This window comes from Panthera tigris, chromosome A2 (genome assembly GCF_018350195.1).
Source record: "Panthera tigris isolate Pti1 chromosome A2, P.tigris_Pti1_mat1.1, whole genome shotgun sequence".
Taxonomy (NCBI): Eukaryota; Metazoa; Chordata; class Mammalia; order Carnivora; family Felidae; genus Panthera; species Panthera tigris.
In genome coordinates, this window is record NC_056661.1 from 113,563,024 (window position 1) to 113,577,721 (window position 14,698).

General features: G+C 39.5%; 1 protein-coding gene across 1 annotated transcript in view; it reads right to left on the reverse strand.

The window, feature by feature from the left end:
• RAPGEF5 (Rap guanine nucleotide exchange factor 5) overlaps nt 1-14,698 on the reverse strand; it is a 224,491-nt gene that overhangs the window by 175,026 nt on the left and 34,767 nt on the right. Inside the window, exons 2-5 of the mRNA XM_042967977.1 lie at nt 11,387-11,437; nt 9,311-9,417; nt 4,542-4,663; nt 2,698-2,866 (exon numbers count right to left, since the gene is read on the reverse strand). Of these exons, the coding sequence (XP_042823911.1) occupies nt 2,698-2,866; nt 4,542-4,663; nt 9,311-9,417; nt 11,387-11,437 (449 nt within the window). The remainder of the gene's footprint in view (nt 1-2,697; nt 2,867-4,541; nt 4,664-9,310; nt 9,418-11,386; nt 11,438-14,698) is intronic.

A 14,698-nucleotide genomic window follows, 5' to 3' on the forward strand; every position in this document is an offset into this window, starting at 1 on the left:
TTTTTGATGCAAACAGGAAGAGACCGAAGTTACAAACACTAGGACAGACATGAACTGGAGACATTGTGGAAGTTTTTGGTCAAGGTAGGACTTGGGCTCCCCCTTGGGGGGGGTGGGTAGAATTTGACTAGAAATGGAAAGAGGAAGAGGAAGGAGCAGAATATCACAGGGGCATGAGGGAATAAAAAGGTGTGAGGTGGAGGTGAGAATGAATGGAGATCACCAGATGAGAGCATAAGTTACCGTGGGGTCACATGCATCGAGCCACACGAAGGCTGTGCCATTACAGCTTGAAGAAGACATTGTCTTTGGGCACCTTTTCTCTGACCAGAATTTTTTTCAAGTCTGGATAACCTAAACCTAGCCTTTCCAAAATATGGCCAAAAATTTTACCCTGAGAGGTAGGCTTAGAAGTCTAGCATAGAAAAAGTGGTACACACACACACATTACATATATATATATATACACACACACACATATATACATATACACATACATATGTATCTCCCTCCAGAATAGACTTGCAGTGGTTCATTAATTTTATCTTTTAATAGTTAGTACTTACAATATGGGACAGATGGATCCATAGCTCCCCAATGACAATTTCCCCAGAGGAATTGCCACTCCTAATGCACATGTTCACATCACCACCAACAAAAAAATATCTGCTGATAAACAAGACATGCTCCGGCGATTCTCAACTCCAGAGGCATGACATTTGTGTTCAGGGACTGGGGTGACAAAAAACTGCAAGTAATCTGGAATTAATATTAGGAAAATTTTGAAAATAATTTTTAGAACTAGAGTAGATTCAGGCTTTCCCCATAACAAGGTCATCTCCGGTCTGCTTGCTAAGTCGGGAAGAAAGTGCTAGAGCTGAATCAGGAGGAATGCTTGCAAGTTTATTTCAGCTGCCCTTATGCCCCTGTTAACCTATGCATGCCCATGAGATTGCACACACTTCCATGTTGGGTTCAGGATGGGAAGTGCTTAAGAAGAGCTGCTGGAGAATGCCAGTCCCACAGAGTCCAAGCATGTCACAGACATTTCTAGCTTCAAAAGCACACCACTCCCTCTTGGAAAGCTTGTTAAAGTTTATTAAAATGTACTTTGACTTTGCTCAGGAAATTCTACCTCCATTGAAAGCATATCAAGGCTAAGGAACATTTTCCGTACTTAGAAAACTCAGTGAAGAATTACGTTTGAATTTTGCTTCACCATTCCAAGGTCCTCTATAAACAGTGGTGGTGGTAAATTCACAACCATTCCCAAGTCAGTCTAACATTTTTATAGTTTCTGTTTACAATGTCTTAGAAGAGGGAGGTAGAATGGCCCCCTAACTCCTGGAACACACTCGAGCAAGTGTTACAAAGCATGGGTGTTATAGCTAGACAGACATGGATTCAAACCCTAACACTCAGCTCACCACTTGTGTGACCTTAGACAGGTGACCTGACCTCTGTGCCTCAATTTCCTCACTTACAAAATAGCGATAATAAGAACTGTGTTCTAGAATTCATCTGACGATGAAATAATAAATATAAAGCAGTTAGCATAGTTCCTAACATAAAATGTGTTTCTAATATCAACCTATTAGCACAGTGTCTCATTAATATTCTAACACTTATTTCTTTTCTAAAAGCCTGGATTAACTGTCCAGTATTAAGTGTCTTTGTTTTTTTAACAAGAGCAACTCATCTTTGTGATGATTGTTTCTCTTTGAACCTACTCTTCCTACCCATGAGATGAGAGTAATACCTCTTGCCCTGCCATCTCAAGAAGGGAGACAGTCAACCGTAAGTATGGGAACACATTTTGAAAACTGAATACGTAAAAGTTATTGATGGCAAATTTTAATCTGAAATACATTATTCTGAAGTAGGCATATCATGAATGCTGTGGAGAAACAAAGACATGTCAGGCAGCACCATATCAGGACTCAAGACCTGTTCCTAAGCCTTCTCTAATAAATTTTAATTCATTTTAATCTTATAGTGATTCAATATCTCCATGTGATAGTGATTCACGCGTTTTATTTGCCAAATATTGCTTCTTGATTATTTTCAGAAAGGTTTTTGAGCTCTTTCTTAGGAAAGTCACGACTTGAAGAGTGGATTATATGTCAGTTACTATTTTAGTCCAACCTAAGCCAAATCATATTTATTCCTAATCTAGATCACTACTCATATAGTGATGATTAAATCAGACACGGCTCGTGGTACAGCTGGTGAGGCATGAACTTCTCAGATTTGAATACCAGTTCAGTCATTTATTAGCTGGATTTAATTGCCAGCAATTTCTTTTACCTTTCTTTTTTTTTTTAATTTTTTAAAAATGTTTATTTTATTTTTGAGACAATGTGAGAGACAGAGTGCAAGCAGTGGAGGGGCAGAGACAGAGGGAGACACAGAATCCGAAGCAGGCTCCAGGCTCTGAGCTGTCAGCCCAGAGCCCAACGCGGGGCTCCAACTCACAAACCGTGAGATCATGACCGTCGAAGTCAGACGCTTAGCTGACTGAGCCACTCAGGCGCCCCTCTTTTACCTTTCTGAACTTGCATCTGAGAAATGGGAATGGGACAACTATCTCCTCAAGGAGATAGTGGTCTTCAAGAGCAGGGCACGGTCCCTAGAGACAGTAAACATTCTCTGAATGAGTATAATTTTATAATGGAACAAAAAAGAACATCTACTTACAGCTCACAGATGCCAGCTTTGGCAGGAATGAGAGGCACAAGTTGCAGTAAAAGTTTGACACCATTCTGCCATTCTTCTTCTCTTTCAAATTCACAGTACAAATAGCTACATTCATCAGATGAAAACTGGTAGAAAACATAGGTATCTTGAAAGTATAAATTCTGGTCCACTGTTGGAAACAAAAAAGGGGTGGGTCCGTTTCTCAAAGTATATTATTAAGAGAGTCATAAACCAAATAATAAATTGAAAGCCCTACTAATTATTATGAGAACCCAGGGGAAAGACTATAATTATATATTCTAAGTCCATTCATGTTTACAATCCCACTGAATTAAAGGGGACTTACTGACCAACCCAATTTTTATTACTTGAGGCCTTAGCCAGCATCTTCACATGTATTTTATGACTTATGTGCTTCAGAGACAGGTGAAATCAGTAGCAATTCAAAAAGTGGGGAGAATTTTTTTTTTATATGTCTCAAGGCAAACTAATACGTTTAATTACGTTAGTGATATACAAGTGTAACACTATGACAAGTTTCAAACCAGTGGTTCTCAATTGGACGGGGCGGGGGGGGGGGGTAAGGACTGTGCCCCCAAGGGACACTTGGCAATGTCTGGAGACATTTTTGGTTGTCATTACTAGAGGGTGCTACTGGCATCTGGTGCTAAACATCCTGTATGTACAAGACAGGCCCCTACAACTAAGAATTATCTAGCAAAAAATATCAATGCCACCAAGGTTGTTTTAAAAGAAATCAAGGACTGATCCAAAAATACATTAACACTTAAATTTTTTTGCTCACCACTAACATGAACCTCACAAGCAAGCAGGTAACATTCTTCAAAGATAGTCACTGATTTTCAATGTGAGAGTATCAGGTGCTAGGTGTTAATAATGCCTTGAAATTACACCCACATCCCCATCTGTACTCCTCTTGCACACTGGCACTTGGGGTATGCCTTTCTCAACCTTACTATGTTCTCTGACCCTCAAGATTTATTACTTAGAGGGAAAAAGGGGCTTCCTAGTGACTAACTAGAACCTTCATGATAGAGCCAAATAAAGAATCTGGATTGCTTGACTTCTAATTCTTCAATTCCCAGGGCTCAATTAGGAAAAGAGATATCTGCCATCTATTTTAGTTGCTAGTTAACATCAATTTTGTGCTCTTTTTAAACAGCTAATTTTCATAGGTCATATCTCTAATTGTTCATGGTTAGTCAATTAAATGGCATACACATTCCACTCATAAAATCAGTTTCTGATAATTATTCTAAGTACACCTAGACAAATCACACATTTAGAGCAACTAAAGATGTCTCTGATTAAAAAAAAAAATAATAACAACTGAGGGGCACCTGGGTGGCTCAGTCGGTTAGGTGTCTGACTTTGGCTCATGTCATGATCTTGTGGTTCGTGCTCTGTGCTGACATCTCAGAGCCTGGAGCCTGCTTCAGATTCTGTGTCTCCCTCTCTCTCTGTCCCTCCCCTGCTCACATTCTCTCTCTCTCTCTCTTTCAAGAATAAACATTTAAAATTTAAAAAACAAAACAAAAAAATCTGTGAGGAGCCTTTTGGGTAGAGGAGAAGGTAAGGGAAAAACTCTTACAGGTAGTAGTCTGTGAATCAGCAAGTACCTAATTATTTTTATAAAAGATGTGCAAAATAACCGTCAAAAGATGACTGGTCACTTTTATTTACAAAATATGAGAGAATGCAAACATTTACCTGCAAAAGCAATTTCCATCCAGATTGTAACATCCTCTAGAAAATTCAAGTAAATTTTGTTCTGGTAGCTTAATAAAATAATGCTCTGTGCTTTCAAAACATATGATACTAACCTGATAACATAATTCCCATATCCAGTAGGAGCTGCCAGACCCCTATGGCCATAGATCTGCACTGGACAAAGGGACAGTGTTCTAGAAGCCAGTCTACCAGCTCTGACCCAACACAGCTCCTCCTGAACAAAAGGGAAGCCATTCATGGTTAAGACATTGTTGCAACTCATTTGCCAAATAATTGATATTTAATATCATCCGTTTCATAAACTTTTTTAAACAAGCGACTCAATAATAATGAATCGGCACCTCTTATTCATCTTTCCAATTTCAGCTGAAATATCACTTCCTCAGGAACACTTGGAATCATAACCTCTTACACTCTTGTTTCAATCACCCAACATTTAGTAATTGTACATCTTTCCGAATGAATACTATCTGCTTTCCTCACTTCAGAATCATTTTCAAGATATCAGCAACTATGTATATACCTCACCGTTAGACCCCAACAATTACAACAGTTCAGATACACAGGTAAGCTCTCAATACACATGTTTGGATAAATGAAGGAATAAATTTAGCAATCCTTTATATAAAGATAATGCTTCTGCCTTGGTAAAACAAGTACCTCAAAAAGTGATGGCGATCAACTTTTGTTCAACTCTTTATAGATTTTTATCTAGTCTTTTTGAGAACCAATTAATTCCAAGATTACTCAAAGTTGGGACCATAGAGAGTGCTAAAGAGTTTTGTTTGCTACTCTACAGATTAAATCCTCAAATTTGTCTCCAAGAACAATAAATATGACCATTAGTCTTTTCAATATAGTCTAAGTGATATGGCCATGCAGCCTAGATCACAAACCCATAAACCCAGCTGTGCGTGATAGACTCCACTCACCACATATGCAAAAATATCCTCTGCAATCTGTTTTAAGATCCACAACTGCATTTGAAGAATGCCCCAATCTGGGCACTACAAGCAGTATTTTCATGCCACTTTTCCATTTTTATCAGCCTCAAATGAAAAACCACAAGAAGACAAGTTCCTGAAATATGGTTTTTCATTTGCAAAAATCTCACTGAAAATCATTCTCCCTTAAAAAAAAAGTCACCAAGATGTTTCTTTTAAAAAAATGTATCATGAAATGGTTATCTTTATTCAATGTTTGGTATTTAAGAACCAAAACATGTCAATATTTTATTCCTAAAACAGAAACGTATTGCCATGAGATGTTGTATTTTCAGGTGTGAAGGAAAAATAAGCTTTTCTTACTGAGATATTTGGTTTTGGGGTTTTGAGTTTTTTTATGCACAATGTGGGGCTTGAACTCATAACCCCAAATATCAAGTCATAAGCTCTACCAACTGAGCCCCTCTGCTAAGATATTTCAACAAATATCCCAGCTTGGGTAAGTCTAACTTTTTTTTTTTTTGGTAAAGTGCCACTATATGAAAGGTACTCTAAGGTGATTAGGGCAACACCAGACATGTTCACTTGCAGGTTAGCTTTAAGACATTAGAAAGATTAACTGTCAAATAAATGGATGTTTTCTGAAAAAAGAGAAAACAGATTGCAATAAACTAGGCAATTAGACAAAACAGTCAATATTAACTTCTAGTTCTATAAGACACCTTTTATGTTAAAGGCTCAAAGTGTTAATTAATTCCTCAATGCCTCTGTCAATTAGCCAGCATCTTTGGGCTTGTAAAGTACTTTTATCCCAGGGATTTAAACACTGTATTATTGTAATCCTTTTCTCAGAACAATCCAGTTCTCCGTCTGTTCTCACCTGGAATAGGACACAACCAAACATTTACTAACAAACTAAAGAGGCAACTTGCAAAAGGTGACTAGGTGGATGAATACGTTTGCTTGCTCGCAGATGATGGGGAAGAAGTTTCTTAGACTGGGGCTTCTCAAAAGTGTGTTTAGAAGCACATGGGGGATTTGGTTAATGTGTAGATTCTGATGCAGTATGGCTGGATGGGGCCCAGGTGATGCTGGGAGCCCCAGTTCCCCAGTTCTACCTTCTCCATGGGAAGAGTTCACTCTGTCTTGGGCAGCAGGGCTGAGTCTATATTCTCAAACAGGATATTGCCATGACAATGCTAGTGAATAAGAGCTCCCCCAACCCCCAGCCAGCAAGCTATGGTTTCAGTTGCCCATGATCCCTTTCTTCTCTACCCCCAACTTTATCAAATTATGTTTCAAATATCCTTTATTAATCCATCTACACCAGGGAACACACCATTAGCGATAGGGATAAACACTATTAACATCACCAAAGCAAACAAAATGAGGTGAGGTGCCCCTGCATTGAACTCCCACTCCCCTGACTTGCTGGCCAGGTCTTCAACAATCCAGCTCCCATACCCAAACCTACAGGACTTAGGGGAGAGCAGCGAGGAAAAAAAGGTCTGCATGGAAGGCAGCAATCTCAACACCCGCAGCAGTTCTTACTCCAGTCTTGTACTGAATCCAGAAACCGTTGGGGGTACATGTAGATCTAACTACAGTTGCAATACTAGGTGGGAACATTCGATATGGAGGTGATTAGCTATAAGGCCAGTGTGGCTGTTACAACAAAACATTAATTTGACCCATTTCTGGAGCTGAAAATTTGATTTCTCCTGGTCTCCTTCTGCGTCCAGTTGCATTTTTAGCAATTAATTCACGGTACTGCAGACAGGACCCTAATCTCAAATGTAAATGGGGTGATGGTATTTAGAGACCTATTTGAAGTCTCAGAAACCAATATGATTTTTCTTAGAGTGCAAAAGCAATAAAAACATCTCAACATTTTGAAAGTAATTCTCATGTAGTACATGGGGAATACCTTACCTTGATTTACTACCAAATGAAAAGGACTCATCCTAGGCAACCATATTAGCACTTTATCTTTAAACCCAAGGCACTAATTAAATCCTTGGTTAATTAAAAATAAGAAGTTCTGGCCCAACCACTGGGAATCTGAAATAGCACAGCACATGCTCTCTCCCCTTTCTACTCCCACTGAACCCTAAATATGTTCAAAGTGGCATGGATGGTTCTTTTCCATGAGCCTTATTAATGTATATCTCCCAATGCTTTTTTCCCTTCTATATCCATGGAGACCACATAAAGAAACTGAGGACAATGACAGATCTTACACATAGCCTTGTGTGGTAGGTAAAATGAATCCTAGGAGCCTGCTTAAGACTAGACCAAAGACTTATCCACCCTGTTTTAGTTTTTAAAAAATGAAAAAAAAAAAAAAATCAGATGGATTTCAAATTGATATCATCATCTGTTAAAAAAAAATTACAAAGGCTCTATGTGAAGTAGTCTAGCCATGACTGCAGCCTCTCTTCCCCCCTGTTGTTGTCTACTTGGCCTGGGCTCTCAGCGAAAAGTTCTCAGACCTTGGACTATGAATTCCTTATAGGGGGGAGGGGAAGCTTTTTTCAAGAGGTTCATGAGTCCATATACACAACATGTTATGTCAACAGAACACATCATGTCTAACGTGGGTCATGTTTTTCAAGACCTATGTATATACTAATGTGGTTAATTAAATATGGGATTTTAAAGTAATAATTCATTATAGTTTTCCCACCCTCCCTCCTACCCTTGTCAATGGTGCCTCAGAAAACAGTTTCTGCCAAGTGTTTGATTAGAAAGAAGTTGGTAGCATGGGATAGTTAGTGACTAGAAAAGAACATGAAGGAACTATCTAAGGTGTGGATAATAGTTACATAGGTGTATATAATAATTAACGATTCTCAAGCTGTACCCTTAAGAATTGTGCATTTTCAGTCATGTCTCAATAAAATGGGAGTCTTCTTACTCAAACAGGTCGAGAATCACTATCCCCCAAACCCATGCCATGATGAAATTTTTCTCAACTGTGACAAATGGAAAAAACAGGAATATTACAATGAATTTGTGATAAAGCTGAGTTAACTTAAAGAAATATCCTTTTTCTGAGGATCTTTCCTACTTCTTTTTGGTAACATTTTTTATGAGTACTCTTCCTGTTCTTTGTGGTATATTGCAATCTTTTCAGTAAGAAAAAATAATGGTAATAAATGCCATAGTTTTCTCTTTTTGTTCAATTTTTATCATTTTAATTTGGTATTGTTTGATATGGCTTAATACCTTTACTTGACAAAATAAAAAGCTGCCAATTTACTTTTGTTTTTTCTTCAAATGGCTCCATGAATGAAAACGTGTTCTAAACTTACTAAGCGACCATTCTTAGTCCAGCTGCTTTAAAACTGACCATTAGCCCATCTATTTACTCTCATACCCCCACCCCCTTATTCACAAGCCAAGGCAGAGAAATGCCAGCTCTTTGGACCCGCCCTTCCCCCTCCTTGCAGGGCCTGAGGAGGGGCTCATCCTCACCTGGCAACTTAGAGCACAAGTTCCCCTCTCCCATGGGCCCCCAACAAGTCCTCAAAGAGCCTTGGTAAGGTTCCTGAAGCGGGGGCCTATATTTACTGAAGTCGCATTATAGCACGTGCCCAATAAAAATCTTATAAAACATCACATTTCAGAGGAAGCAGAGCAGAGAGTCTCTGAGGAACTCATCCACACCTGCTGCTGGAGATTCCACACCCTAACTTCAGAACCAGGAGTCTCCTGTCAGCAAATACTCAGCTGAATTTAACTAAAAGAAAAACCACCACCAGTACCCCAAACGGACACTTCAAACAAACCCTCCCAGCACTGATATAGCCCATCTCTCTGTAATCAACTTTACCATTTTATCACATTTTTGGGTTTTTTGTTTTTTTTTTCTCCTCAAGGAGAATTTCTGACAAGGTGTTAGAAAACTGTGTTACCTGTAAAATCCCTTGAGGTTCACTCTGTCTTTTATCAGGTCAGCAGCCTGAACAATAATAATATTCCTCAATGCTCTTCCCGCACAAGAAGAATTCTCTCCATAAATCTAAAATGGAAAAGGACAAATATTCTCTGTAGATTCAGAATAATATAATTTGTGAGCTGCCAACAGCATACTATACATGAAAGAAAATCATGACCACCTCCCTAAGTTCAAAACATTTTAGCCTACGTAGCTACAAACAACTGCCTGTTTTATTTTTGCAATTGGTCCACTTGTGCTATTAAAGCTACAATAACTATTTTCCAAATGCTAAACTGCTTTAGCCATGAATCATCTTTTATATGAAGTTTCCAGAGCAAATCAATTTTTTTAAAAAAACACTGTTTCTATTAATACAGCAAATGGAAGAATATTTATAACATATGACTCTGCCATATTGATAATGCATTCATGTAAAAGTCTTGGAAGAGAGGATAGTAATTTTTTCCTATCTGGTGAACATCTCACACTGTGACACAATGCGATAGGGCTACGGTCTGCTTTGCTTTTAAGCTTCACTCAGCTTCAGAGCTCATAGTTAATTCCAAGCATTCTGGTTTCACCTACTTCGTGATTCCACCTAGCTGATGAAAATTTTATTTAACTTCCTTTTGAATCTCCTAACACATCCGTATGTATTTCCGATTCTGGGAGGTTGAAGGAGGCTATTTCTCAGATCTAGAGAGCTCTACGTCCTACTTTATATACCTACCTTCTTTCTCTGTAATTGGCACCTTCCTCCATAGTACAATGCTACCTCACAAAAGAAGCAAAGTAAAAATGAACAGTCTTCATAAGTAAAGGTTCTTGAAAATCAATGTATACTGGGGATGTGTGCTTACATGTGTTTACTTGTTTCTTGGTGAACTCTTTCTGCACCTACACAATTGTACATCTATAAAATATTTTATATCTTCTCTTGAAGCAAACCGATGGATAATATATTGACTATGTCTTGACAGGGAACACTTCAACCCCATCTTATGCTTCTCTAATATTCCTATTATCACCTCCCAAATACAGCCTGATGACAAAGTGAGAATGGCAGGAAGTTATTTATTTTTAACATGTTAAAACTGTATATTAAAAAACAAACAAAAAAAAAACGTGAAAACTCTACACCAAGTCAGATGACAGACAGTACTTCCCTAAAAGAGAAGTCAGCTGACACTTGATGGGTCCTGACAAGGTACCAGTATTCATTCACTCAGTCATTCAAAAAACATTTGATGAGCAGCTACCAGGTCCCATTCTAGAAGCTGTGGATATAGTAGTGAACAAGGCCCAAAAGTTCCAGACCTCACAATGATCACAAGTCTCTTGTTACTCTTAAACAACAAAAAACAGGGGCGCCTAGGTGGCTCGGTCGGTTGAGTGTCCGACTTCGGCTCAGGTCATGGTCTTGCGGTCTGTGAGTTTGAGCCCCACATCGGGGCTCTGTGCTGACAGCTCAGAGCCTGGAGCCTGATTCAGATTCTGTGTCTCCCTCTCTCTCTGCCCTTCCCCTGCTCATGCTCTTTCTCTCTCTCTGCCAAAAATAAATAAACATTACAAAAAGAAAAATTTCTTTAAAACAAAAAACAAAACAAAACAAAAAAACCTCTGCCAACCGATTTTTAAATGTAACACAATGAAGTCTTCCCCATCTTTTTCCAATGAGCATACAGAGATATTATATTATTAGATAACTATAAAGACAATCCCCTTTTACACAAAGGTTTTAGTGTAAAATAGACACACGGTATTTTTAAAATAGCGGATATCAACACAACAAGTTGAAAAATATATATTATGTATTAACTCTGCATTTATGTAAGGACTTGGAAGATGGGAAAATACTTTTTTCCTATCTGGTGAACATCTTGCACCATGCCACAATTATCAGAGCATCTCAAACACCTTCAGTTGTGTCATCCCCAGGTGAGGAAGACGGCCTGCCCAGGAGCAAAGCCAGGGGCTATACCTAGAAGGGTCTACACCAGGATTTATAAATCATCGTTTCAGAAAATGCAGTAAGAGAAAAGAATCATACCTGGGAAGGAGTGTGCTCAAGGTATGGATTGGAAATTCTTCTCGATAGAGTCTATTTTGAAAGAAAGAAAAGGAAAAACAATTAGAACCAAACAAATCTTTGTACTATAAGAGACTATGTCTGCAACATGGCAGGCCCAGCAGTTGTCCAAGCCAAAAAACGTGTTTAAATCTCAAGTCATAGGCCATAGAGGATTAACGTCTTTATTCTCATTCAGTGTAACCATCTGGTCGGCATTCATTCAAATGGGACAGATTATTCCATTTGAATAGCATCTCATCTAACTTTAAGAAGCACATTAAAAAGACTGGGATGTTTTCATACTTGTCGTTTAATCTCCATGTGATATTGATTCTGTTTCTCCTTTCCTTTTCATTTCCTCTTTCACCCGCTCACTCAGACGTTCACCACTATACATCTGAACTGCTGCCTCAGCTTCTCAGTGGCTCTCCCTGCCCTCTGGTCATGCCCCCGCAGGCCATCCTGCAAACCTCAACTCTACAAATGCCCCCAAGTTGCCCCCTTGACTTACAGTGCATCTCTAACTGCTTATGTGAGTTAATCCAAACCAGCACAGTCTGCCTCCAACAGGTTTCTCCTTCCACCTCCCTCCACGACAAGACCCACTCATCAGGAGAGGCCCCCATTCCTACTTGCCTGGGCTCACACCATTCTCCACATTACAGAGTCCTCCACCTTCTTGACACTTCCCTGGATCCCACTGGACTTAGTCTTTTTTTTTTTTTTTAATGTTTACTTATTTATTTTGAGAGAGAGAGATAGAGAGCAAATGGGAGAGGGGCAGAGAGAGACAGACAGAATTGCCAGCACACTCAGCGCTGTCAGTGCAGAGCCCGATGTGATCTCATGAACCATGAGATCATGACCTAAGCTGAAATCAAGAGGTGGACACTCAACCAACTTAACCACCCAGTGCCCTTTTTTTCCCCACCTGACTCTGAAGTCCAGGTTTCGTGCAGTCACCTCCTGGGTGAAGCGCCTCCCCCTGTCCCAGTCCACTGGGGTTTGTCCCTCTTCACAGCTCTGCTTCTCTCTACTAGTCATGTGGCAGCTCCTGGATGCTCTGGGCTGTTGGCTGTCGTTCTCTGTGTGCATTTGCCTAACTCATCCTTAAGCTCCTTGAGGGAGTGCTGGCAGTTTATAGGGCTTTGCTTTCACAGCACTAGCACACAACCTTGCACACAAATCAATCATTTCTTTCGAGATATTTACATCTATTAAGTATCTGCTGAATGATTTGAATGGTGGGAGCTAATTTTTCCTACCTAACAATCCAGTAAGCTGCACCATCACCCACATATGCTTCAGCACAATAGAACACTATTATCATTTCCTATTGTGGTAGGAGAAAAAGAACAGAGCAACTAACATTTACTGAGCTCCCAACCTATGTTTAAAAGCTCTTTACACCTCTATTCCAAGGCTTGCTGCCTTTTCAGATCCCATAGTCTTTAGTCTGCCGCCTCCAGTTCTCAGGATCATTTGCTAAATTACAAAACATTCCCTGCCAGTCATGGTTTTCCAGCATCCAAACCTTCCACCAAGCCTTAACCTAAGACAGAATTCCCATTCTGCATCTTCCCCACTGCACATGCCTCCCATATTACTTATCTTAATTAAACTGAAATGAATATATAGACTCTATTCAGAAATGCGAATCGGTATATTCTGCTAAAGATTTGCTGTGGCTTCAAAGGAAAGGAAATTCACAAAGGTAGATAGGCCATTTTTAATCCCTAGGTCTTAAAATAAAACATCCACCCACCCCTTCTGGTGTCGTCTATACACCCTCCAAATCAGCCCTTCTCAGGCCTTCTGTCGTCTGGGCCTACGTAATATATTCACTTATTGAAATACCAAACAATTTAAAATTTGCATATGCACTAGCTTTATCATTTCAAGATGAATCATCATAAGTGATTTTTTCTTTTCCCCCTTAAACAGACTTTTAAAAATCAATCTGGCAGGCCAGGACTGACAGTCTTTGTTACTCATCTAATTGCCTGAATCAGCTCAGAAAAGCAACTACTTCACATGATTTAGTTTTTAAAAAAAGAAAGAAAGAAAGAAAGCTTTTAGGTAGAAACAGGTTCTCAAGAGCTAGGTAGGGACACATTCAGAGGAGAAAGCAAACCACTTCCTTTCTTTCAGCTGCCAACCTAAATCTGGCGTCTCAACACTAGTGTTACACTCACACAATTCTACTTCACAGAAACTTCCCTGTGGATGGCTGGTTTCAAAAGATTGGTAAGGTGAGTAAATAAAGCCAGGAGATTCTTCCATGCTGACTAGATAACAGTAACAGATAAGCTACTAGTCCACAGGGAATCGACAAGAGCAACTTAACAAGAACTGCCTTTTCCAGAACACAATACCTACATTTGTTGTCAGCAACTCCTATGAAGCACTCTCTTAACTGGTCCCAGGAGGGCTTTGTTTCATTAAAGCTCTGAGAAAGCTGTTCTCAAACTCAGCTGGGCTCCAGGAAACCACAGAGCTCCTCATAACACTCTAAAGTTCTGAGGTGTTCAACTTAAAACAACTACCGTAACTCTGTACTTCAGAGACCACTTTTTGTCAGTTGCTGGTATTGACCCAAAATAACAAGTGTCAAAGACCCGTAGAAAAAAAAACATGGAATAGTCTATCCATTACCTCATTAAAAAAAAAAAATTTTTTTTAATGCTTATTTATTTTCGAGAGAGAGAGAGAGAGAGGCAGAGCATGAGCAGGGTAGGGGCAGAGACAGACATAGAACACGACACAGGGCTCGAACACAGGGACCATGAGATCATGACCTGAGCTGAAGTTGGATGCTTAACCAACTGAGCCACCCAGGTACCCCTCCATCACCTCGTTTTTAAGAGGTATTGGGAAATGATGTAATTTTATCAGAGGAATGGTGGGGGCAACTTCTAGGAATCTGAGCATCACTGCTCTAAATCACCTCGTGGATTTCTCTCCAACATTTACCTGAAAGAGTATCTGTCACAAGAACACCCTTAAAACTGCACCCCTCTCCATTTCGATATTCTTTGCCTAATATACCATCAGCTGTTTTCATTCCATCTTTGAATCCCTTGGTTTTATTTCTCCTCTCAGAGTTCCAGAGCTTTATCGGACCCTTCCTGTGGCAACTAACTTCCATTCATTTCTCATTTACAAAGCACCTACTGAGCTCCTTGCCAGGCATTGTGGGAGCTTCCACAAACATACACATGTACATGATATGATTCCTGATCTAGAAATCCACTTACCAGAACACACAAGACCTAAAGAATACTTTAAACC